The sequence below is a fragment of the Coffea arabica genome, chromosome 6c, assembly GCF_036785885.1.
Source record: "Coffea arabica cultivar ET-39 chromosome 6c, Coffea Arabica ET-39 HiFi, whole genome shotgun sequence".
Classification (NCBI taxonomy): Eukaryota; Viridiplantae; Streptophyta; class Magnoliopsida; order Gentianales; family Rubiaceae; genus Coffea; species Coffea arabica.
Window position 1 is genome coordinate 21505472 of NC_092320.1, and position 22867 is coordinate 21528338.

The following is a 22867-nucleotide window of genomic DNA, read 5'->3' on the forward strand; positions in this document are numbered from 1 at the left end:
CCAATTCAACAAACAGGCACAGAAAAATACATAGCCAACGTCACTTCAGGGGCACAAGATAGAAATTAACAAAACAGAACTCAAGTGATACCAACAGGGACCCCAACAGAGCAGTGAATTCAACCAATTGAAGCAAGTGAAACTCAACAAATGTCACCAATTGGACAGTCAATTACCCAATTCAAACGATCAAAATTTGCAATTGGGCCAAGGAACCGGCAATTCCAGCAACAACCTAATAGAATTCGATCAAATTTTAAGAATTTTAAGCAACACCGTGACCAGTACCACTGGTGCATATACAAGGAGGGATTAAATCAAACGGCCAGCAATATAGCAGCAATTACACTCAATGCAGTCCAAAATGAACCCCAGAAAATGCCCAAACCACCACCTTCTTTAAACCATCAGGAAACCCATACACAAATTTCAGAGAGTTAAACTAATTGGGGAAGAAATTGCAATACCTCCGCCTGTCAGAAATTGACAGGTGGTGACGGCATGGCTGGACAGTTGATGGCCGTGAAGAGGAGGAGGAGCTACGTGGGTGAGGTGGAAGCACGCTAGTGGCACGCGAGGAAGCTCCTGGCCGCGAGGGAGCTGGTAGCGGTGGTCGTGGAGCTTGGGCAGGGGCTGGGGGAGCTTCATGCACGCGGCTTGTGGGTAGCGGTGGCTCTGGTTGTGGGCGAAACTGGAGAAGAGCTGGTGTTGGAGCAGACCGTGGGTGAGGTGCGGCGGCAGAGGCTCGGCCACGCGCGCGGTTGTGCGCACGACGGTGGCTGGTGGCGGCGAGCTGAGGGGAGGAGACGGCGCTCGCGCAGGTTGAGCTCTCGCAAGGAGAAGGTCGCACGATGGAGCTCTTGGCGGCGTGCGGCGTGGCGAGCTGAGGCTGCGGCAGACGAAACTGGAGGAGAGCTGGTGCTGGAGCAGCGGAGCGTGCGGGGTGGAGCTTGGGGTGGCGAGCGTCGGCTCCTGGTGGCGTGGCGGACAGCAGCAGCGGTGAGGAGAAAGAGCCACGTGTGGCTGTCGGTCGCGACTGCTGTCCGCTGGGCGCGGCGAGCTGCGTGGACTGAGCACACCTGCGGCGTTCGGTGATGGACGGCCGCGAGGAGGGAGAGATCGAGACGGGGAGAGGCGCGGCTGAGGAATGGCAGCGAGCGCGCGGGAAGAGTGGGGGAGGAAAGAGGGGCGACGCGCATTGGGTGAGATGGTGGGGAGGCGGTGGTCGGAGCTTCGTGCGCACGGTGACGAGTTGATGGTGGTGGCCGCGAGCTTTGGAAGAGGAGCTAGCAGCGGCGGGGAACGAACGAAGGAAAAGAAGGAAAAGGGGAAAACAGGGGCAGCGGGGAAGAAGAGAGAAAGAAAGAAAGAAAAAAAAGAAAAGAAAAAAAAAGAAAATGAAGAAAAGAGAAAAGGGAAATTTTTTTTTTACAAAAATTATTCTAACGTAAATCGTCCAAATTGGAAATTGCTTTAAAAATTTTTTTTTTAATTTTTTTCTAAATTTTAATTTTATTTATTTATTTATTATTATTTTTTTTTAGGGTTTAGAAAGAAAATAATCTTTTCTTTTTCTTTTAATGAAAGTAATAATAATAATAATAATAATAATAATAATTTTTTTTTCTTTTTTTTTTTAACTCATGGTTTGGGTCGTCAAACACCGCATGAACATGCCAAGATCACAAAACATCATCTGACCTCAGGAGACACAAACACCGCGTGGGCACGCAAAGATTGGTCTTCGTCCTCTGATCTCAAGAAACACAAACACCGCGTGGGCACTCCAAGATTTCACTTCTTGATCACAGTGGAGGAAATATTAATATTGATACTATCCAACGAGAAAACGAGAAAACAAAAGAAATGAACAACAAAAAATAATAAGACTAATATTCGGGTTGCCTCCCAAACTAGCGCCTTTCTTTAGTGTCTTTGGCTAGACATAACCCATAATTTGCTTAAACCAAGCAAATCGGATCCTCCAAAGGCATCGTCCCTACCCGTTCAACTGGAGCCCCATCATAATATGGTTTGAGACGATGACCATTCACCACAAATTTCTTCTCCGTCCTTAAATTCTGAATCTCCACTGCACCATAATCAAAGACATTAGTTACAACGAAGGGACCGATCCAACGAGAACGTAACTTACCTGGAAATAATTTCAATTTCGAGTGGTACAGCAGAACTTTCTGCCCACATTCAAACGTCTTCCTAGAGACCTGCTGGTCATGAAATATCTTATTCTTCTCCTTATAAATCACAGCATTCTCGTAGGCTTCGTTTCGAATCTCCTCCAATTCTTGTAATTGCAATTTTCTTTGAATTCCGCCCTCGTCAACATCCATGTTGCATTGTTTGACTGCTCAAAATACTCTATGCTCGAACTCGACGGGGAGATGACATGGCTTTCCAAATACCAAACGATAAGGGGACATGTCGATTGGCATCTTGTACACCGTTCTATATGCCCATAAGGCATCTTCAAGTCTCATACTCCAATCCTTCCTATCGGGTCGAACCATCTTCTCCAAAATCGACTTGATCTCTCGATTTGATGCTTCCGCCTGACCGTTTGTCTGAGGATGGTAAGAAGTGGAGACTTTGTGCAAGACACCGTATCTCCTAAAAAGTGTAGCAATCGTTCTGTTGCAAAAATGGGAATCTCGATCGCTTACAATTGCTCGTGACATCCCAAAGCGGACAAAAATGTTAGATTTGACAAATTTTGCAACCACTTTGGAATTATTAGTACGGGTGGATTTTGCTTCCACCCATTTTAAAACATAGTCTACGGCAAGCAATATATCTAGAAAACAATAAGACGGAGGAAAAGAGCCCATAAAGTCAATACCCCAAACGTCAAAAATCTCAACAAAAATCATTGGGGTTTGAGTCATTTGATCTCTACGAGAAATATTATCTACTCGTTGGCACTTATCACATGACTTACAAAATGAGTAGGCATCCTTAAAGAGGGTCGGCCAATAAAATCTACTCTCTAGAACCTTACGAGTCGTCCTCTTTGGTCCAAAGTGATCTCCACATGCAAAAGAGTGACAATAAGCTAAAATAGATTGGAATTCATTCTCACTTACACATCTACGAATGATTTGGTCGGCACCACGCTTCCAGAGGTAAGGGTCATCCCAGATGTCAGACTTTGCGTCACTCCTTAACTTGTCCCTTTTGCCTTAGGCCATCCTGCAGGAAACTTGTCAGTGACTAGAAAATTAACAATATCTGCATACCAAGACAGGGATAAATTAACAGAAAATAAGTGCTCATTGGGGAATATTTCTCTCAGTGGGAGGTCGTCCTTGATGACTTGTACTCGACTCAAATGATCTGCTACCAGATTTTCGGCTCCTTTCTTGTCTCTGATCTCCAGGTCAAACTCTTGAAGCAACAGTATCCATCTTATAAGTCGCCGTTTTGCCTCTTTTTTGGTCAACAGATACCGCAAAGCTGCATGATCAGAGAAAATAACAACTTTAGCACCAAGTAAATAGGACCGAAATTTCTCTAAAGCAAAAATTACAGCTAAAAGCTCCTTTTCGGTGGTCGAATAGTTCAACTGAGCTCCGTTCAAGACTCGAGATGTGTAGTAGATAGTATGGGCTGTCTTCCCCACTCTTTGACCCAGCACCGCGCCCACTGCATAATCGCTAGTGTCGCACATGATCTCGAATTGTGGGTCCCAGTCGGGTGGTTGGATAATAGGTGCGGAGATCAATAGCTCCTTCAACCTGTTGAACGCCCTCTTACATGCTTCATCGAACTCGAAGGGTACATCTTTTTGCAAAAGTTGGAACATGGGTGCTCCAATTTTCGAGAAATCTTTGATAAATCTTCTGTAGAAACCTGCATGACCCAAGAAAGAACGCACTTCCCGCACACTCGCAGGGTAAGGTAAAGTAGATATAACATCTATTTTCGCTTTATCAACCTCAATACCCTTAGATGATACTATATGACCAAAAACTATCCCGTACTCGACCATAAAATGGCATTTTTTCCAATTGAGCACAAGATTAGTTTCTATACACCTAACCAAAATTAATTTCAGGTTATCTAGGCAGTTATCGAAACTTTTCCCATACACACTGAAATCATCCATAAAAATCTCAATAATCTTCTCAACATATTCTGAAAAGATACTTATCATGCATCGTTGGAAGGTAGCAGGTGCATTGCATAGCCCAAATGGCATCCTCCGGTATGCAAATGTTCCAAACGGGCACGTGAAGGTAGTTTTCTCCTGGTCCTCAGGTGCGATAGCAATTTGAAAATAACCTGAAAATTCATCCAAAAAACAATAGTAAGCTCGACCTGCTAATCGCTCTACCATTTGATCAATGAAAGGAAGGGGAAAATGATCATTTTTCGTGACTGCGTTCAATTTCCTATACTCTATACACTGCCGCCACCGGGTGGGCTTCCGAACTGGTACAAGCTCACCCTCTTGATTTGACTCTACCGTCACCCATGCCTTCTTCGGAACCACCTGTATTGGATTCACCCAGGGGCTATCTGATATATCAAAGATTATCCCCACATCCAACAGTTTTAGAATCTCTTTCTTTACTACTTCCATCATAAGGGGATTCAGTCTCCTTTGAGCCTGCCGAATAGGTTTAGCACCCTCCTCGAGTCGAATTCGATGCATACATACCACTGGGCTAATTCCCTTGATGTCGGCGATGGTCCATCCTATTGCCTGCTTATGGTCCCTCAAAACCCGAATCAATTTGTCTTCTTGGACTTTTGATAAACTGGCGGAGATAATCACTGGGAGTGTCTCCCCTTCACCCAAGTACGCATACTTTAGGTGTTTTGGCAACGGTTTCAACTCTAAGACAGACGCCTGCACCACATATGGAAGTAGCCTTTGGTGAGGTTCAGGTATAAAAATGGGTACGAGATCATACCTTATTTTTGTGGTTGGCAACGTTTGTAACGCTCCAATCACACGTTTGAGTTCTTCACTCAACTCTACTCCAGACGTCATCTCTGACTCGAAGTGCCTGGTCAAGGTGACCTCCAACTCATCCCTGCCTTCAATTTCAAAAACTTCTCGTACAGCAGGGTCAATAACATTTATAGAGAAAACAGAGCCAGCATGTGATTCTGAAGGATATTTCATGGATTCGAAAATGTTAAAATGAACAATCTCACCATCAAATTCCATAGATAGGGTGCCCTTATTAACATCAATTTTAGTTCGAGCTGTACTCAAGATGAGTCTACCTAACAGTAAAGGTGATGGGTCGTGAGAGTATTCATCATCCATATCAAGCACGTAAAAATTAGCAGGAAAAATCAATTCATTAATTTTCACTAAAACATCATCAATCAACCCATCAGGGTATGCATTAGTTCGGTCAGCCAGTTGGATTATTATCCCAGTCTCTCTTAAAGGACCTAAATTCAAAGAAGCATATATAGACTTGGGCATCACGTTAATTGAGGCTCCTAGATCTAACATAACCCTTCCAATCAAGGTATTGCCTATCCTACAAGGAATAGTGAACATACCTGGGTCCCCGCATTTCGGTGGAAGCTTTCGTTGCAGAATTGCTGACACATTTCCCCTACTACCACTCTCTCATCTCCCTTCAATTGCCTTCGGTTGACACACAAGTCCCTCAAAAATTTTACGTATCTGAGTACCTGTTTAATCGCATCTAGAAGGGGAATATTGATCTCCACCTTGCAAAAGATCTCCAGGACCTCTTTCTCCTTGTCCTGCTTCCTTGGTTTCTCCAATCTGCTTGGGAAGGGAGGTGGGTTGGTTCTAACTGGAATGGGTGGGTCCGGAATTACCTTTGAATTTTTATTATCTCCGCCCTCCTCTTCCAGCTCTTTCTCAATTTGATCTTCGTCCTTGTCCTTAGAAATCAACGGGTCGGGTCCTTGGACCTCCTTGCCATTTCTCAAGGTCATAGCGCTCACATTCTTCAGGTTCAATTCAGGTTGAGATGACAGTTTTCCTTGCATTTGGGACTCCAACCGATTGAGCGTGATGGCCATTTGATTTACCTGAGTTTGCAATGATTGCACTTGTCCCCACTGATTTTTCATAGCTTATAAGTCTGAATCCGTCTTCTGTTGATTTGCAAGTAGTTGCTTCATCATCTCTTCTAGGGACGGACTTGAGTTTGAAGGGGGTGGTGGTGGGCGAGGCTGGTATTGCTGTTGATGCTTTTATTGTCTATTTGGCATGAAATTAGACGGCTTGTTCCCCCCATAACTCAGGTTGGGGTGGTCCCTCCAACCAAGATTGTAGGTACTTGAGTACGGGTCGTACTGCCTTCTTGGCGCAGGCGCGTGGCCAGCCATGTTCACCTGCTCTGCATTTTCTTCTTGAACTAGTGGACACATCTCTGTAGAATAACCCAAAGCAGCACATACCCCACACACTTTGGCTTGTAAGGCACTACCCACAGCTAGCTGCCGCACGAAGGATGTCAATTCAGAAATTTGTTGTTGGATGGAGGATGTTTCCACCTCATTCACCTTATGTGTTGGGACATCCTCCCTAGTGCCAAACTGCTGCGAATTTTCAGCCATCCCCTCTATCAATTCCCATGTTGCCCGAGGAGTCTTGTTCACTAACGCCCCTCCACTTGCAGTATCGATTATACTCCTGTCTCTAAAAAGTAGCCCCTCGTAGAAATATTGAATGAGCAGTTGCTCACTTATCTGATGCTGAGGGCATTTGATACATAGTTTCTTAAACCTCTCCCAGTATTTATAGAGGGACTCGCCTGGGTGTTGTCTGATGCCGCATATCTCCTTCCTCAGGCTTGTATCTCGGGACGCTGGAAAGTACTTGTCCAGGAATTTTTTCTTTAGTTGGTCCCATGTGGTGATACTACCCGGTGGTAGGTAGTACAGCCAGTCATTCAAAGAGTCCTTCAAAGAGAAGGGGAAGGCCCTCATTTTTATCTGCTCCTCGGTGATTCCCGGGGGTTTCATACTATTGCATACGACATCGAACTCCTGCAAGTGCTTATAGGGCTCCTCACCTGGTAAACCATGAAAAGATGGTAAGAGGTGAATTAGGCCAAATTTCAACTCAAAAGATGTGTTATCATTTAAACTTGGAAAAGTAATGCACAAAGGTTGCTGATTTAAATTAGGCGCAGCCAACTCCCTTAGTGTTTGTGCATTTGCCATGGTGATTTCCTCTTGTTCCGAGTCGCTCGAAGTGTCACCAAATGAATCTGCTAGTTCAGTTTCTGGCTCAGATCTCTGAGATGCGGCACTGGAGTGCGTCTCTCTGAGTTGTCTGGTTTCTTTCCTCGTTCTACGTGCGATTTTCTCTACTTCAGGATCGAAAATTCATTCGCCTGTACGAGAAGAACGAGGCATAAACTAGAAAAAATACCAGAAAATTAGAACAAAATTGAAATTGAAAAGAAACAAATAATTGACGCCAGTCCCCGGCAACGGCGACAAAAATTGACAGGTCGTCGATCCTGTGCAATAATAATAATAGAATCCTAAATACCACTAAAAGCAGTCAATAATTAATCCTAGGTACTGGAGCAGGGACTCTAGGTGTACAATGGGTTACTTGATTCACTTTGTTCCCGAAGAATTTGCTTAATCCGATATACCAGAATTAATTAGGTGACAAAAATCACTGAAAAGTAGACAGTGGCAAGTAGGGTCGTCTCCTCAGGGACTGGAGACATTTGTCTCTTTTAAATTCCAATTGGTAAGGGGGATTTCACCGGAATGAAACTAAAAACAATTTAACAATTTAACTAAAAATGAATAATTAACTAGCACAAATATTGCAGGAATTAAATCAAGAATAAATAAATTATAGCCAAGGATGCAACTACCCAGACACAGTCCATTTATCCGATCATTGATGCAAGAGAGGTTCACTTAATTTATTAATAGGTTAGTTATAGTCGCCGATGAACTCTAACGACCAATTTTTCCTTAATTTATAGATGACCAAGGTACGACCATTGATCACCTCTAACCAGAAAATACTCCTAGGTACGACCGTAGGAATTAATTTTTCAATTACATTAATAACTAGAAAAACCTAGCCCTAATCAATAACACGCTACAATGGTTATTTAAATTAGATTGCACATTCCCCTAATGTGTAAACACACCAGTTGCCACTAATATTAATCAATCAAACAATTACGGATTTAATTGACTAAATTGGCACGAGATTAATAAATCACATTGAACATCGGGCCCTTGACATCCAATTAATAAAATAATCCCATGAAAATTCAAGCAGACAACGTGCAAATATTAATAAATTAAAGAACGCGTGAAAACTAATTAGATCTCACAGATTTTCGGGACTGCGCCGTCGAGTTGACCCTTGACTAGATGGAAGGCTTAGCCACGCTGCATAATTAAATCACCACACGAATTAATTGATTGCAAAGGCATTGCGTTTTTACTAGAAAGCTAGGAATAAAAGATGTTTTTCCCGTTGGGGAATATTGTCGAACACCTGGCGTGTGTCAGAGGCCAGTCAGAAGAAAGGAAAACTAAAACTATCCTAAAAGCTAAACTAGAGCCGTCCTTTTGCTCCGTACGTTCTCCCCTTAAAAAGCCAAAAGAAAGATGACTAAAGGCTATCTCCGGTGGTCCCCACACATGTGGACAAAGCCTCCAAATTACTTCTTGTTCCAAGTCTCTGTACGTTCCTTTCTTTGAAGAGCCCAAAATGACTATAGCTTTGTGGTCCCCGCCAATTCAAGGGCCCAAGGATTGAAGCCCTTAGAAGTCTCCATTTTCTACAAAAAGTCCCTCCTTTTTGGTAGTTTTCTGCTTCATTCCCTGAAATTAAATCCAGATACCAAATATGAGTAGATATCAACAATTAATACAATAATTGGCAAGGATAAAAGGGAAAATTAATAATAAAATTACTAACAAATGATACCCTATCAAGTTCAAATTGCTCGATACCTCAAAGGCTCGATGAGCCTAATTGAACTTCTAATGTAAATGTTTGTTTATATTCTTTATTTAAAATTCTATATAAAATATTTATTTTTATTAAGTGAGCTCGATTAGGCTCACATAGATTTGATTGAACTCAATTAGACTTGATTAGGTTTAGTTGAATTGAAACTCAAGTTCGAGTAAGGTAAATTGAAATCAAACTCAGGTTTGAGCTCAACTTCTAAAAGCTCATTGTGCTCAAGTTCAAGGTCGAACTCATGTGTTATAACTCGAGTCAAGTTTAAACTCGACTCAAAAGCACCTCTAGCTACGTATTAGATGAAGTCATCTTACTTTGATTTTTATCTTTTTAGTACATAGGAATACTACCGTCCATTAGCGGAGTACAAAACGTGGCAAAGCAATTGTTAACACACAAAAAATTGTGCATGCATAGCGGAAGCAATTCTAACACATATAAAAATATGTGGGAAGAGGAAGAGAACAAACACACAACAAATCCTCAATAATTTTATCAATCCAAAACTCAAATATCAACACTAACAAATACGTTGTAGCCTTTTGCTCACAACAACTCACAAATCTCAATTATGAGATTTGCTCTCAAATCCACTCTCTAGACTCAACTCAATTCTTCAAATAATAACCTAGTAGACTAGTAGTATTTATAGACTGTAAAATTTCCTAAAACAACTATAATTGTAAACCAAAACTTACTTGCAAACTAACTTGAAATTTCCTAATCTAATATAAAAACTAAACAAATAAGACACCAAAAAGAATTGAGAAACTAAATCCTAAAATAGCTTGGTTTAATTTCCTTTATTGCCTCCCTTAAACCAAACTCTTGATTTTGTCATCTCCAATATCATCCCGAGCTTGAATTTTCATGAATAACTCTGTTGCTATATAGATGACATGGAACTCCAACTTGTAATTGATCTCCATTTTCATCTTCACGCATGGTAGTGAACGAAACTGATACTTGTCGAACAATTTCTTGGCACGATCTCTTTTGTCAAAAAATTCAAACATATTTACCCATTCTTCATCCAATTCTCCATAATTTAATTCATCCATATCACCAAGAAAATTGCCCAACACCATAAAATCATAATTTCCACTACTGAGATTTCCAACATCACCATATTTTTCCTTTACTTTTTCCACATTAATAATCGCATCAACTTTAACTGCACCACAACCTTCAATTAATTTGTCCACTCCACAATTGATTTCAACCAATCCCATCACATGATTTTTCTCTTCAAAAAATTCACCAACCTCGATAAATTCAACAATTTCTATATCATCACGATTTTCAATCACATCTTTAATTTGACTAATGATTTCACATTCTTTCTCAACCACACATGAGATTTCTTTTTGAGTCACAAATTCTTTATTTTCATGTGCACCCACAATTTCTTCTTTATTTGCCTCATCAAAAACTTTTTTTTTTACTTCTTCCTCATCACAAATTTCTTCTTCATCAATCACCCAAAATAAAGCATGCAAATCATAATTTTCAACCATATCAAAAATTTCAAAAATCTCGTTATCATCAACAAATACATTCTCTTCCAAATTAACTTCCCATTCCAAACCAAATTTTGACTTAGAATTAGATTCATATGAAAATTCTATCATCAAAATATAAAAGAGATCTGACCAAAACCATTGAGGTGATTGAGTAGAGATTATAAGCCTTTTATAATACTAACCATTGATTTTTGCATTATTTTGAAAAAATAATCTGGCCCTCCTTTTCTGAATTTCTTTTGATTGACCACTATTTAAATTGATCTCAAGAAATTCACTCAAACCACACTTCCTAAGATATTTGTGCATTATTCTTGACCATTCAAATCCTTCTTTATCACCACTAAGTGTGCATAAACTTTGAATTTTTCACCATTCATAAATTCTCTATCCATAACAATTCAAAATAATTTGCATACCTTGACAAATATTTTTTTCTTCCTTGAATTTCCTGACCTCCCTGGCTTCAAATTTGATCAAACTTCACTGTGATAATCAACAATTTGGCAGGACCTTTTTTTTTCCTTTCGATCACTGCATAACATCAATAATCACAATAGAATCCCTATTTTTAGACCTCTATCCAATTAGGGTCTTTCCCTAATTCCAATAAACAAACGAGTATTTCAAGACCAACTCTCGTGGTCCAATTTTTCAATATATGAGTATTCTACCACAACCTCTATACCTTTTTATGGTATAGGTTTCTCTATCAAAAAATTTTGCACTCTCTTCAAACACCATAGATATCACAGGATCAAACCCTTGAACATAGAGCTCTGATACCACTTGTGAAATTTCTTGTTGAGTCATAAATTATTGTTTAATTTCCTTCAGCAACATTTTCCAAATAACGGTCCAACAAGCTTCTAATCTCAGCTAGCGGTTCAGCAAATGATATCTAGCCCCTGGCATTGTACACAGAAGACAGAGGAAAGTCATTATCTTCCATCATCAAATACTAATGCACAATTATTCAAATCAGATCTCGAAACACCAAAACCCTTTTTTTTAGGCGAATACCAAAAACCTTATCTATGCTCAATCAGGAATTTGAAGGAAATGGTGATCTGATTACCATTAGAGTAATTGGAACCACCAAATTTTTTGTGTCCAAAGAAGCCGTGCCATCCCCCATTGTCCGTTACAGCTGCTGTTCTTGCCTTCCATTATCCATGGTCTCTTGAACGCCTTAGAGTTTCTCCTGAAAAGATGAAAGATTTTCCCTGGCGGTTGACTGATGAAAGCCTTGGCCATTGGCCGATGTTAGCCCAATTGGCTAACCTGTATTATGCCATTGATGCTTAATAAAACATCCCTTTTGTCCAAAAACTGAGATACAAAGACCTCCAATGCTGACATTGTTTAAATTCATCTTCTGGCTTTCTGCAAATTTAAAGAGCAATCTAGTTACACTGCCTTTTCTAATGGCTCATTCCCCGACCTACTGCCCTGCACAATACACTGACGTTAGCCACCTCAATCTTCGGGCATTTTTCTCGCTGTCTTTGATTTAAGGCAAGAATGATGGTTGAAAAGTAAGCGCCTTTGGAGTTTGCTAAAATCAAATTTATGAAAAATTGTTGCATACATAAGGGTTAATCACAAAAGTTATCCCTAACGTATAGTTAGATTTGCAGTTTACCTCTTAATTTTAATTTTTTTTAGCTTAGTCCCCTAAGAGACAAAACCATCCTTCTATTATGCTAAGTATTTTCTTTCTTTCTTTTCTAAATTAGTCTTAAATTGTGATTTAATTTTTCATTCGAATTTATGGCTGTAAAATATCAAACGAGAGAAGTAGATTTATTGGAAAATATAATAATATTTGACTACTTTTAAAAAATGGTAATGAAAATAATTAATAAGCAAAAGTCCATTAGAGAACAAAGAACAAAAAGATGTCCAAATAATCAGTGTGAAAACGTGATTATAGAAAATGAGTCATTTATTCAAATTTTCTAATTTTAAGGATACAGAAAAAAAAATTTCCTTCAATTTAATTTTGACGCTTGATTGAAGATCTGTATATCAACAAAGCAATTGACTAAAATCATTTCTATCACATGATCGTCAATCTGTAGAGGAAGAGAAGTTTCTTCAGCTTCTTTTCTGCCTTTGTTTTTCCCCCCTTTCAAGTTGGTTTATATGTCTTAATTCTTTCTCAACTCATCTTATTGTAACGCTAATGTGTAAAAACATCTTGCCACCATTTTGATCCCAGTGCTAGAATATCTGCAGTTCTTCATACTCATGCTCTGGATTTTTCTCATTTCCAATTTTGGAGGAACTTTTATCGGAAACTAGCAATGCATGACACTCTTTTTTATTCGGATGATGTGATTATTATGGACGAATGTGGAACGTTAATTAATTTTCTGAAAATTAGCAGACGAAAGTACATGACTAACTTTCTCTCCAAAGAATATCTTCCACAAATGTTCGCAAACGACATTAATTAAGATTAGCTCAACACATTGATTCACAAGTGATGTCAATCATGACACCAAAAGAGCATAATTCTTACAACTAAGCAAGTTTTTCCCATTTCTCTACAATAATTCAAATCTTTTGACTCACAACCACTTCCGTTTTCTGGTGATGGGATATATGTATCCTGTTACAACGTTTGACACTACAGCATTAAAAAAAGAATCGAGCACAAAGATTATGATTTAGGGAATAGTCTTGTGAAAATTAGACTGCAATTAATATTTCAGTATAAACAAAATGCTCATAGAGAAAATGCTAGAAAATTGACATAATATGATGTAAATAAGAGATTCTGCTACAATAATTCAAATCTTTGGACTCATAACCACTTCCGTATCTAGTGATGGGATAAGTGTATCTTGTTACAACGTTTGATAGGTGGATTAGTTCATATGCTACAAGCATTCCATTAGATGAGGAGCGCTAGCTTCCTCCGTGTCTTTGTACACGATGTATAGGTGGATTGGGCCTTTGCCCATACTTTTGTAATTTATATTGTTTATCAATACAACCTCTAACGTTTCCGGAAAAAAAAAGTTACAACGTTTGACACTACAGCATTTAGGGAATAGTCTTGTGAAATTAAACTGCGGTTAATATTTTGGTATAAACAAAATGCTTGTAGAGAAAACTAACATATTACGCTGTAAATTGGAGATTTTATGTTCAAAACCTTTCACTTATTTGAAAAAAAAACACTGCAAATTTCTAGAGCCCAGGTTACATTTTTCAACTTTACACACTGTCAAAAGGCAATAAAAGTTCATTATATTTTTCTAACAAAGTGGAATGGCCTTTAAAGCCTAAGATCATATCATTCCCAATCAAAACTTGGGTCCTGCTCGATGCACTCTTTAATGGCCAGGGAATCCATGAGAATTTTACAACCTCTATCCATCGGAAAGCAACCTTGTAGCAAGTCAAATAAAACATAGTAGTAACATATAATTGGACTAACTTGACAATGTAACCAAAATCATAGCTTTTTTTTTTAAAAATGGAGTATCAAAATCATTTGCCTAATTTTCTCAAGTTAAAGTGTTAACAACTACACTAACACAAAGGGCTTCACAGAATAGATATAGAGACACACACTCACCCATAATTCATATACCCCAACAAGACTATCTTAGGCATCACAAAAGTTATATATAGATCTTAATTAACAATCATCAAGGGGGATGGCAATAGAAATACAGGAACATTTTGCTGATCAGCCCCCAACTAGCTATTGTAGTTCATTATTCCCAATGCTGGATTTGGAGCTTTCAAATTCATGACTAATATGGATACATTTTCCGGGGTAGCATGAGTGTAGCTTCAGGATCCAAGTCCCCCAAATAAGGATCGCGCAAGGCTCCTCCTCCAAGAGAACTCCTTCTCCTACAGTCCCATATGTCACAAATTGATTGAAAAAGAAGAAGCAACACCACAAATATTGGAAAAAGTGGCCTCCAAAATTTCACACAATCTGCAGAAACCTTCATACAGCATCTAGAAGCCTTCACAATTCGAACATTGTTGAACTGATTATTGACTTCCTCCACAGTACCAGGAACCTTAGATTCCTCGTCAGGCTTTTCATCAGATTTCTTAAACCCATTGCACATTTTGACCATCTCTTCAGCAGGAATTTTTCTTTCAATGACTCCGGATGTCTCCAACAAATCCACATCTTTCTTGGATCTTATCAGCCCGCACATCAAATCCACATAATCCCTCATTTGGGTCGATCCCATCTTCGACGTTGCCTCGTAGGCCACCAAGTTCCTCAGTATGACTTCTGAATTAGGACGCAGAGTGATAACTGGAAGATACAGTATCCTCTTCTTCCCGTCCAGTGTAATATTTCCTATACCACAGTCTTTAGGAAGCGGCTTGAATTTTATCTTGAGAAAGATATACAGCCGTGAAGCTGAAGGAATGCCAATTTGATCTCCCAAAGATCCATCTTTCTTGTGATTCACATGCTGAATATTCTTCTGCAAATTGCGGAGAATGTTGGTGACTTTTTCTACATTTCCTGGAAGTTTAATTCCAGCCATTTTTGCATCCGAAAGTGCAGAGTCGAATTCCTCTATTGCGTGCTCAAGAAACTCCCCGGCATGAGAGGCTACCGCTTTTGCGATTGCACCTGCTCTGCTTTCCCCGTAATGTTCTTGATTTGTTTGAGAAATTTTACGCACCTCGTCGCCTATCCCAACTGAATCATGGTTGTTATTTCTGTTGTCCTGAGGGATATTTTCTGGATTGAAATCTCTGATCTTGTTTTTGAGAATCATTTGGTACATAAAATGCAGCAGATGCTTCTTATTGTCAAAAGCTTCGTTTCTTGAGGTTGAATCTGAAGTCAGCTTTAGGGGGGAGTACTTGTCACAAAAACGGACGAATTTCCCAAACAACTCTGCATCTGAATCAATATCGAAACTTTCTTGGAGAATCGCACGCATTTCCTGAATCAGAACAACTGGAATTTGGTTCTCGAGCATGAATACATCGGCAGCCAATGCTTCAGGCTTCGAGTAAATCCTGTCCTTTTCCACGTCCTCGGACCCAGGGTTGTTCTTGTTCGGCTCCTCAGAGCCCAGGTAATCAATCAAGTCCAACAGGAACAAGCCATCCACAATGACTACCCAAGCCAAGGTCTCCTTATCCAGGTCGAGGTATCGATCGTAACACGAACGAATTTTGGGTTCAAAATCTTCAGGACCTTCCTCAACAAGTTTGATGAAGTCTTCCTTTTCAAGATCTTCCAGATAATCTAAAACAGTTGCCCGTTTGTGGCTTTCCATGTGCTGAACTTGTGGCCAGAAATGGTGGTATGGTCCGAGGCCTACTAGCTGAGGAGTATAAGCCTCGGGCTTGGTGTCCCTCAAGTTGTCTGGAGCATGGAAGACGCAGGGGCGGACGGTATAGTTCTTGATGTAGTTGAGCCTCATGTGGTTTATCCATCGTTTTTGGCTCTCGCTAGAAGTGAAAACGGGAGTGGAAGTGGAAGGCATTTTTTGGTGTATTCTTGATTTTGGGGTTTAAACTTAAAAAAGGGTTGAGTCATGTAAGTACTAGTTACTAACTAGTTACCACTAGCTGTCATTATTTATAGGGTGCTTGTGTAAAATGAGGCCTGGTATCACTTCCTTGGGCAAATGCGTGCATTTTCTTATGTTAAGTGTGTGCAGTTTAGGGTAGAAGAGTGAATCTATTTCTTATTTTTAGTGCTTCATATTTGTGTGGAAAGATGCTGACGATATTTTTTCTTTTGTTTTTGGGAAAAAGTGAATTTTCTTAGGATAAATATATAAAATTTGGATTTATCTTTTTTAATACTGATAGCATACACAATGGATAAAATACCAAAAAAACTCCTTGTAGTTTGTTGAACGTTCAATTTTAACTCTCTCTGATTGGATGCCTTCTGTCCAATTTTTAAGTTAGCTGAAATCATAAGGAGTTATAATGTAACTTTTTAAATCAGAGGGAGTTAAATTGAACATTCAACAAACTACAGAGAGTTTTTTGGTATTTTATCCCATACACATTAGTAGTTTTAGATGCATGTTACATATGCAAAATTTAATTCAAATGCATACAATTTAGAAGTAAGTGGAATGAATTTACAACTTTTTTTGGTGTTCTTTTTTTTTTTGCACCATGTGATGTATAAAATAGAAAATTTCTAACTTATATGGTCAATTTTAATTACTTTTTCAGTTATATCAATTATCACGCTTCATACATGTAATTTGGAAATGCATATTATCAATCACTTGTATAAGTTGTTTATATTATCTGTTTAGGATTATGTTTTCTTTTTCACGAGTGGATCAAAATAATGATATTTGGTTGTGGTTGATAATGATGTACATGAGTATTGAAACCATACACCCTTAAATCAAACTCTGATTATAAGTCATTTTCTTCCCCCGTCGTGTGGGGTACTTTGATAGGTATAAACTATCCGTCCCTCTATAAAATTTTTTATTAATCACATTAAAATGATATAATTTTTATTTATTAAATTATATAATAAAATAAATAGTAAAAATGCAAACAACATCCTCCTTTAAAATATTAATCTTCATTGTCCTTTTACCTAATGAGAAATGAATCAGAATTGGAGGCACTAAAGTCAAAATCACTGTCAAGTGATTTTTGCAAGTTTTCTATGTTATCTTTTTAGGGCCATGTGTGTTGACTTTTTTGGATTTGGTCAAGTTAATTAGATTTGAGTCCCATCGGAATGATCGAAATGATGTACAAAAGTATTGAAACCATACAGTTGTAAACCATCAAACCATGATTGTATAGACAATTATTTTCTTTTCATGTGGTGGGGTACGTTGCTGGGCACAATAATCAATTCTTTGTCTGATAAAAGAAGATAAACAAACACTTTTAGAGATTGTAAAATTTTTCATTCGACATAAAACAAATTTAAAAGGGAAATGTTATTTGTACTTTATTTTTTTTTTGTTATTTATGCTCTCATTATTTGTTTTATCATGTAATCTAATAAATGAAAACTATATGATTAAAGTGATAATGAAAATACGATTAGTAAAAATAGCTGTGTAAATAACATTTTCTCTTTAAAATCTAATGAATTCTTTTTCATTCAATCACTCGCTTTTATTTGATTTATTTGTGATTTCTTGTAGAAACAAATATTTCTCCCTCGTGCTTCCATCTTGTTAATTCATCTTCATAAACTTACTAGGAAAAACTTAGTGTCATAATAAATATGTTTCAATAATCAAAAAATAATATTTTGATGACAAAAAAAAAGAAAAAAAAAAGAAGCCCACTTGAAAGAAAATGTTACTATAATTCCAAATAAAGTCAATTTTTTCTTTTTAACTAGAAGACTCATTTGCACATCATATCAATATTTGCAATTATAAAAGGAAAATGATATTATTACTTTTCAAAAAAAAAAAAAAAAAAAACTTCAGGCACTCCTTCCCTTCTTTTACATTAGATGAAGTTTAAGATGTGCGTGAGATTTTTTGAAGAGAGCTAATATCATTTCTCTTATAAAATGATTAAAACTACAAATACAAAGACAAAAATATTAGAACAGCAAAAGTTGTGTAAAATATTTTCACTTGTTCTTTTTTTTTTTTAAATATTATTCTATACCGTGAATTAGCACAAAGTATTATATCTCACGATCTGAGTCTGGCAAAATCAATTTTCACACCATCAAACTGCGAAAGAAAAAATTACTTAGATATTAATTTTTTGCACCACAGCAGCTCAATATGTGAAGCAAACCATCTAGAGAAGTCAGGACAATAGCCCCCCCCCCCCCCCCCCCCCCCTCTCATTCACTGTCAATTCAAAGAGGGAGCTATAGTTCAGTATGGTGGTGACCTCACAATCTTTCTGAACCATAAGCCATGATATTTTTGCATGTGAACATTTGGATATGTTGCATTATTATCCAACAATTTAAAGTAAAAGATTTATTTAAAATTAAAAAAACAATTGTTGACTAGACTTAGTGCAATTATTTGAGAGAGTAATAATTGTTCTTGTCTTCTTCCCAACTAGAAATGGACGAAAGCTGGAGACAAGAACATAAGAAGTCATCAATGCTCAAACGCGTGCATTAAGATACATACCAAAGGGCATTTTACAACTTATGCACCTACCTTGCTTGATTTTTCTTGGACGGCAGTATATGATGGTTCACAATAATGTTAAAGGCATCCTAGTAGCATAACATATTGTTGAATCTGCTGCAAACAGCTCTCAAACATGCACATTTTTCACATCACCAATTTGAACTTTAAATGACTAAAAAAAAGTGTCCTGTTGTAGGTTGCATTCTCACTTCAAGCATTTTTGGTCATTGGAGCCTAACTCTCTATTTTGTGAAGAAAAAAAAAAAGGGAGAGTGGCTCATTATTAAGAATTTATTATCAATATTTGCACTCTGAATTGCATACACTTTTACAAAAAATTTATATATTTGGTAACAAAGCAACACCTAATTCACCTCTTATCCTGAACCTTACGGCATACATTAGAATAACCTGATACATATAAATACTCGCAGTGAAAATTGTGTAAGAAAAGGCTTGCATTATCTTCTAAAGAACCAAATTGGCCTATCTTCCTCGTTGCTACCTACCAAAACCACCTTTACCACCAAGTCCGTGACCAGTCTAACATGAAGATAACCTTAATAAGGCAGTGCACCAAGTTCAGGCTAGAACAATTCCGCCACTCCCTCGTACTCACTCTGCTCGAAACCCACAAAAGAGATCAGCATCTTTTGAACCCAACAGTCATTGACTCGTTCCGAGGTTATCTTGAAGAGGTGAATGTCAAGTCCAAGGCCACCCCGGGCTCCGTCCTCATTACCACCGCTCAGGGTGGCTCATTCTGCAGAGGATTCGACTTCAGGTATGGTTGCAGAACATAATTTCTGAATAATCATTACATTACAAAAAATATTACGGTAACTACACATCAGAATTATCTGAATGATAATGTCCGATTGAAACGAAATAACAGTGTCTAGAATTCAACTTCGGTCATTTTTCTGATTTTTTTTTTTTTTTGCAAGAAAGAAAAGGTGTAGATTAATGCAATTACTCGTGACAAATAAGTTGTGGTGTATCAACTCGATCAGGTATGTCCGGTCCCATGCTGGAGGCTCAGAGGATAAAGCATACAAAGAAATGAATGATGGCTTCAAGGATGTGGTAAAAGACTTGATTTCCCTTCCGATGCCCACCATAGCAGCAATTAATGGCTATGCAACGGAGGCAGGGCTGATACTTGCTCTCAGCCACGACCATCTCACAATGAAGCAAGTCGTTGAGCCGTATCTGCGAGCTGAGCTTTTGTCCAGGAAAAGGAGCTACCCCGGCTACTTCGCTGCCCTGATCAGGTCAAAAGTAGGCTGCCCTTTGGCTCGTCGTAAATTGCTGTTGAGGGACGTGCAGATTGATGCAGAAGAAGCAGCAAAGATCGGACTTCTGGATTGGAACCATGAGGTTGCAACCGAGAAGGATGCCTTGGAAGTTGCAAAGACACAGGCAGACGAACTAGCGAAAAAGGAATGGGATGGCGAGCTTTATGCTGAGATGAGACAACTTTTGTATCCCGAGCTGTGCAAGGAATTGGAATTGACTTCTAGCCATAGTTGTTAAACTCCCAATTCTTCTGTTACGGTCTTAAGATTGTAATAATGCTACTAGTAATAGCTAGTACCATAATAACACTTGCCGGTTTGGGATCGCATATGCCTTGTGGTATACATTCAGCTTTCTCTTACTATTGGAGTAACAAGAATGAATATGCAGTTTTTGGGCAGTCGAGAATTACCTTTGATTTAAGTAACTTATTTGAGGTAAGTTGGACCTAGCACCAAAATTTAGAGGTTACTCTCTCTCTCTCTTAAACATTTTTATAATCCATTTATTTTCTAGTTTTTGGTCAAAAATAGGATAGGACATTGAATATTATTGTTTAGGAAAATAAAATACAGAAAGTTTCTCTACAACTAGTTATCTAATTTTTGGCCTTCAAGATTAATTTAACACAGATCTTGAAAGAATGAATTATGTTCAGCTGATAAATACCATTTTGTGAGACATACACGGGAGGTTGAAATGATATACATTTTATCCATAGAGTAATTTTTTTGACGGTGAAACTCTTACTGAGTAGGAATCAAGCTACAAGTACATGTAAATTTGGAAACGTGTGGGGCAGTCTATGCTCTCAGCAATTCTTCTGAGGAATTTGTGTTTGTTTCCGATATAAATACATGGGGAAAAACCTTGGATTGTTCTACTTGAGTGAAGCTGATTTTAAGCATGGTTATTAGGATTGCAACCTGGATTGTAGGATCGTATGATACTAGGATTCATAAAATGACCAATGATTCAGATCACAAATAGGATCAAATTTTGGTTTTAATTTAGCAAGATCAATAGGATTCCTAATATGATCCTACCATTTTCAAACATTTAGGCAATAATTTTAGCATTTTGATCATATTTTTGTGTAAAAAACATGAAATTGAGTGCCATTTGTTGTGTTGGAACCACATTCAGAGACTAGATTCAGAGGACTTTAAAACCTCATAAATACCACGCTTGAATTCCTTACCTACAAAAATTGGAGAATCTTTAAATTTGATTCATATGTTTCACTAGAGTAAAGAGATGATATTTGCTACAAGTTATCACTTAAGGATAGCGTTTATTGTCTTTATTATGATAAATTAGCATGGTTTAGAGTATTTAAAGATGAATTAACTACTTTTTCTATGTCTATCTGGATAAGTGGTAGGCCATAAATTTGAACCCAAAATACATTTTTTCGCAAAAAATTCTATTCTTAGAATTTTCTTTGATTAGTGTTTATTGTATACCATTTTTTCAATTATTTAAAATATATTTGAAACTTTTTATTATATATGTAATATTTAATTATTCTATTATATAAAAATGATGTAATAAATGATCAATAAATCATAATTAACTAAATGTGTGGTGTTTATCTATTTTATTCATATATACTTAAATGGTTTATACACATATGAAGTCAATTTTTCTAAGTATCTTGTCCAGTAATTCTATTTGGATTTTAAAACGAGAAAGAACAAGATTTTTAGTTTAATCAAAATACATTTCGAATATACTACATATGGTCCCTGAGGATGCTTATCCCGGTTCGGTTTGGGCCAAACCGGTCCTCCAGCCTACTTCGGGATGATCCATCTGTTATGATCACCTCGACTACTCCGTGGATGCTGATGACCGAGGTGATCTCAGCATCCGACGTCACCATGGAGCGGAGTGGTGATTTACATCACAACCGAAGTAGATGTGACTCTTGTCACACTTTGTTTACTGCTCTGACACACTGCCCACTGCCCAGAGTTGTCAAGTTAGGGTGATATGTTGTCTAAATCATATTTCTAGGGATCTGAACTCTACGGTTCTTCCCTCCAAATTGTCCCCTATAAATATTAGGACCCCTCACTAAGACAAGGATGATTTTACTGGTAAAAGCCTAAACTCTGAGAATATTCTTACATTTTTCACCTAAAAACTAACTAGACCGTCGGAGGAAAATCGGGGGACCTAGCCCCGTCTCTAATAAACTGAGAAGGTGATCTTCGTGTAGTTACCTCTTCCAGCAGGATTACACTCCAGCTACCCGAGGCAACTTATCCGGTCAGAATTCACCTCTTCAATTGACGCTGTCTATGGGAAACGAGAGTACCTGAAGATGAGACCAACGCGTTCTAGGAGCAGAAAGGCTCTCGCTATTGGAGCTGAACCAAGCGGTGCATCTCAACAAGAACAAGGGTCCCAAGGAACTCAGCCCGCAAACAAACAAACCATAACCCGAATGGCCGAGTTTATGGCTGAGAACCCAAATATTTTCGAAAAGTTAGGGAGGTACTTCAAGAGGCAAGGCAAGCAAGAGGTCGAATCCTCTATGAGAAAATCAGATGAATCTCCCGAGATCCCATCCAATGAAGAATCTGATGGAAGACATTCTATTAGAAGCACCCCGAAACGAGCCTCATCCAAGGTTACTTCTAGAATTGCCTCCATCTCCAAGGCATTCTCACAGAGTCTGCTGGGAAAACGAGTCAAGAAAGAACCTCGGCACCCAGGAAGGCTGGAGGTGGATTACATGAGGGTTCCGCTTTTCACGGATAACATTAATGAGGAAAGGCTCCCCCAAAATTTAAAACTCCCCAAAATACCATCTTATGATGCCCGAGGTGATCCTGAAGATTACCTTCATGCCTTTATTTTAGCTTTTCGATTATACTGCATTCTCGACTCAATTATTTGTCGAACCTTCCCGGTATTCTTGCAAGGGACTACTCGAAAAT

At 38.4% G+C, this 22867-nt stretch overlaps 3 protein-coding genes and 1 non-coding gene across 5 annotated transcripts; 2 read left to right on the forward strand and 2 right to left on the reverse strand.

Moving 5' to 3' along the window:
* Positions 1-6210: 6210 nt before the first annotated feature.
* On the reverse strand, positions 6211-7185 carry LOC113693131 (uncharacterized). The gene has a single exon (XM_027211707.2). It carries the CDS (start codon positions 7183-7185, stop codon positions 6211-6213), a length of 975 nt encoding a protein of 324 aa, XP_027067508.2.
* LOC113736150 (small nucleolar RNA R71) lies at positions 6707-6813 on the forward strand. The gene has a single exon (XR_003459640.2). It is a non-coding gene; the product is annotated as a small nucleolar RNA R71 (small nucleolar RNA).
* Positions 7186-14104: 6919 nt separating the features above from the next.
* LOC113693127 (putative UPF0481 protein At3g02645) lies at positions 14105-16057 on the reverse strand. The gene has a single exon (XM_027211702.2). The coding sequence runs from the start codon at positions 15993-15995 to the stop codon at positions 14274-14276; it is 1722 nt and encodes a 573-aa protein (XP_027067503.2). The 5' UTR covers positions 15996-16057; the 3' UTR covers positions 14105-14273.
* Positions 16058-18869: 2812 nt separating this feature from the next.
* On the forward strand, positions 18870-20319 carry LOC113692263 (enoyl-CoA delta isomerase 3-like). Of its 2 annotated transcripts, none has more exons than XM_027210649.2 (2): positions 18870-19404; positions 19568-20319. In XM_027210649.2, the coding sequence occupies exons 1-2, from the start codon at positions 19169-19171 to the stop codon at positions 20154-20156; spliced, it is 825 nt and encodes a 274-aa protein (XP_027066450.1). In that variant the 5' UTR covers positions 18870-19168; the 3' UTR covers positions 20157-20319. The 2 variants fall into 2 exon arrangements, with proteins under 2 accessions (XP_027066450.1, XP_027066451.1); XM_027210650.2 differs by having other exon boundaries at positions 18884-19404; positions 19634-20319.
* The last annotated feature ends 2548 nt before the right edge of the window (positions 20320-22867 follow it).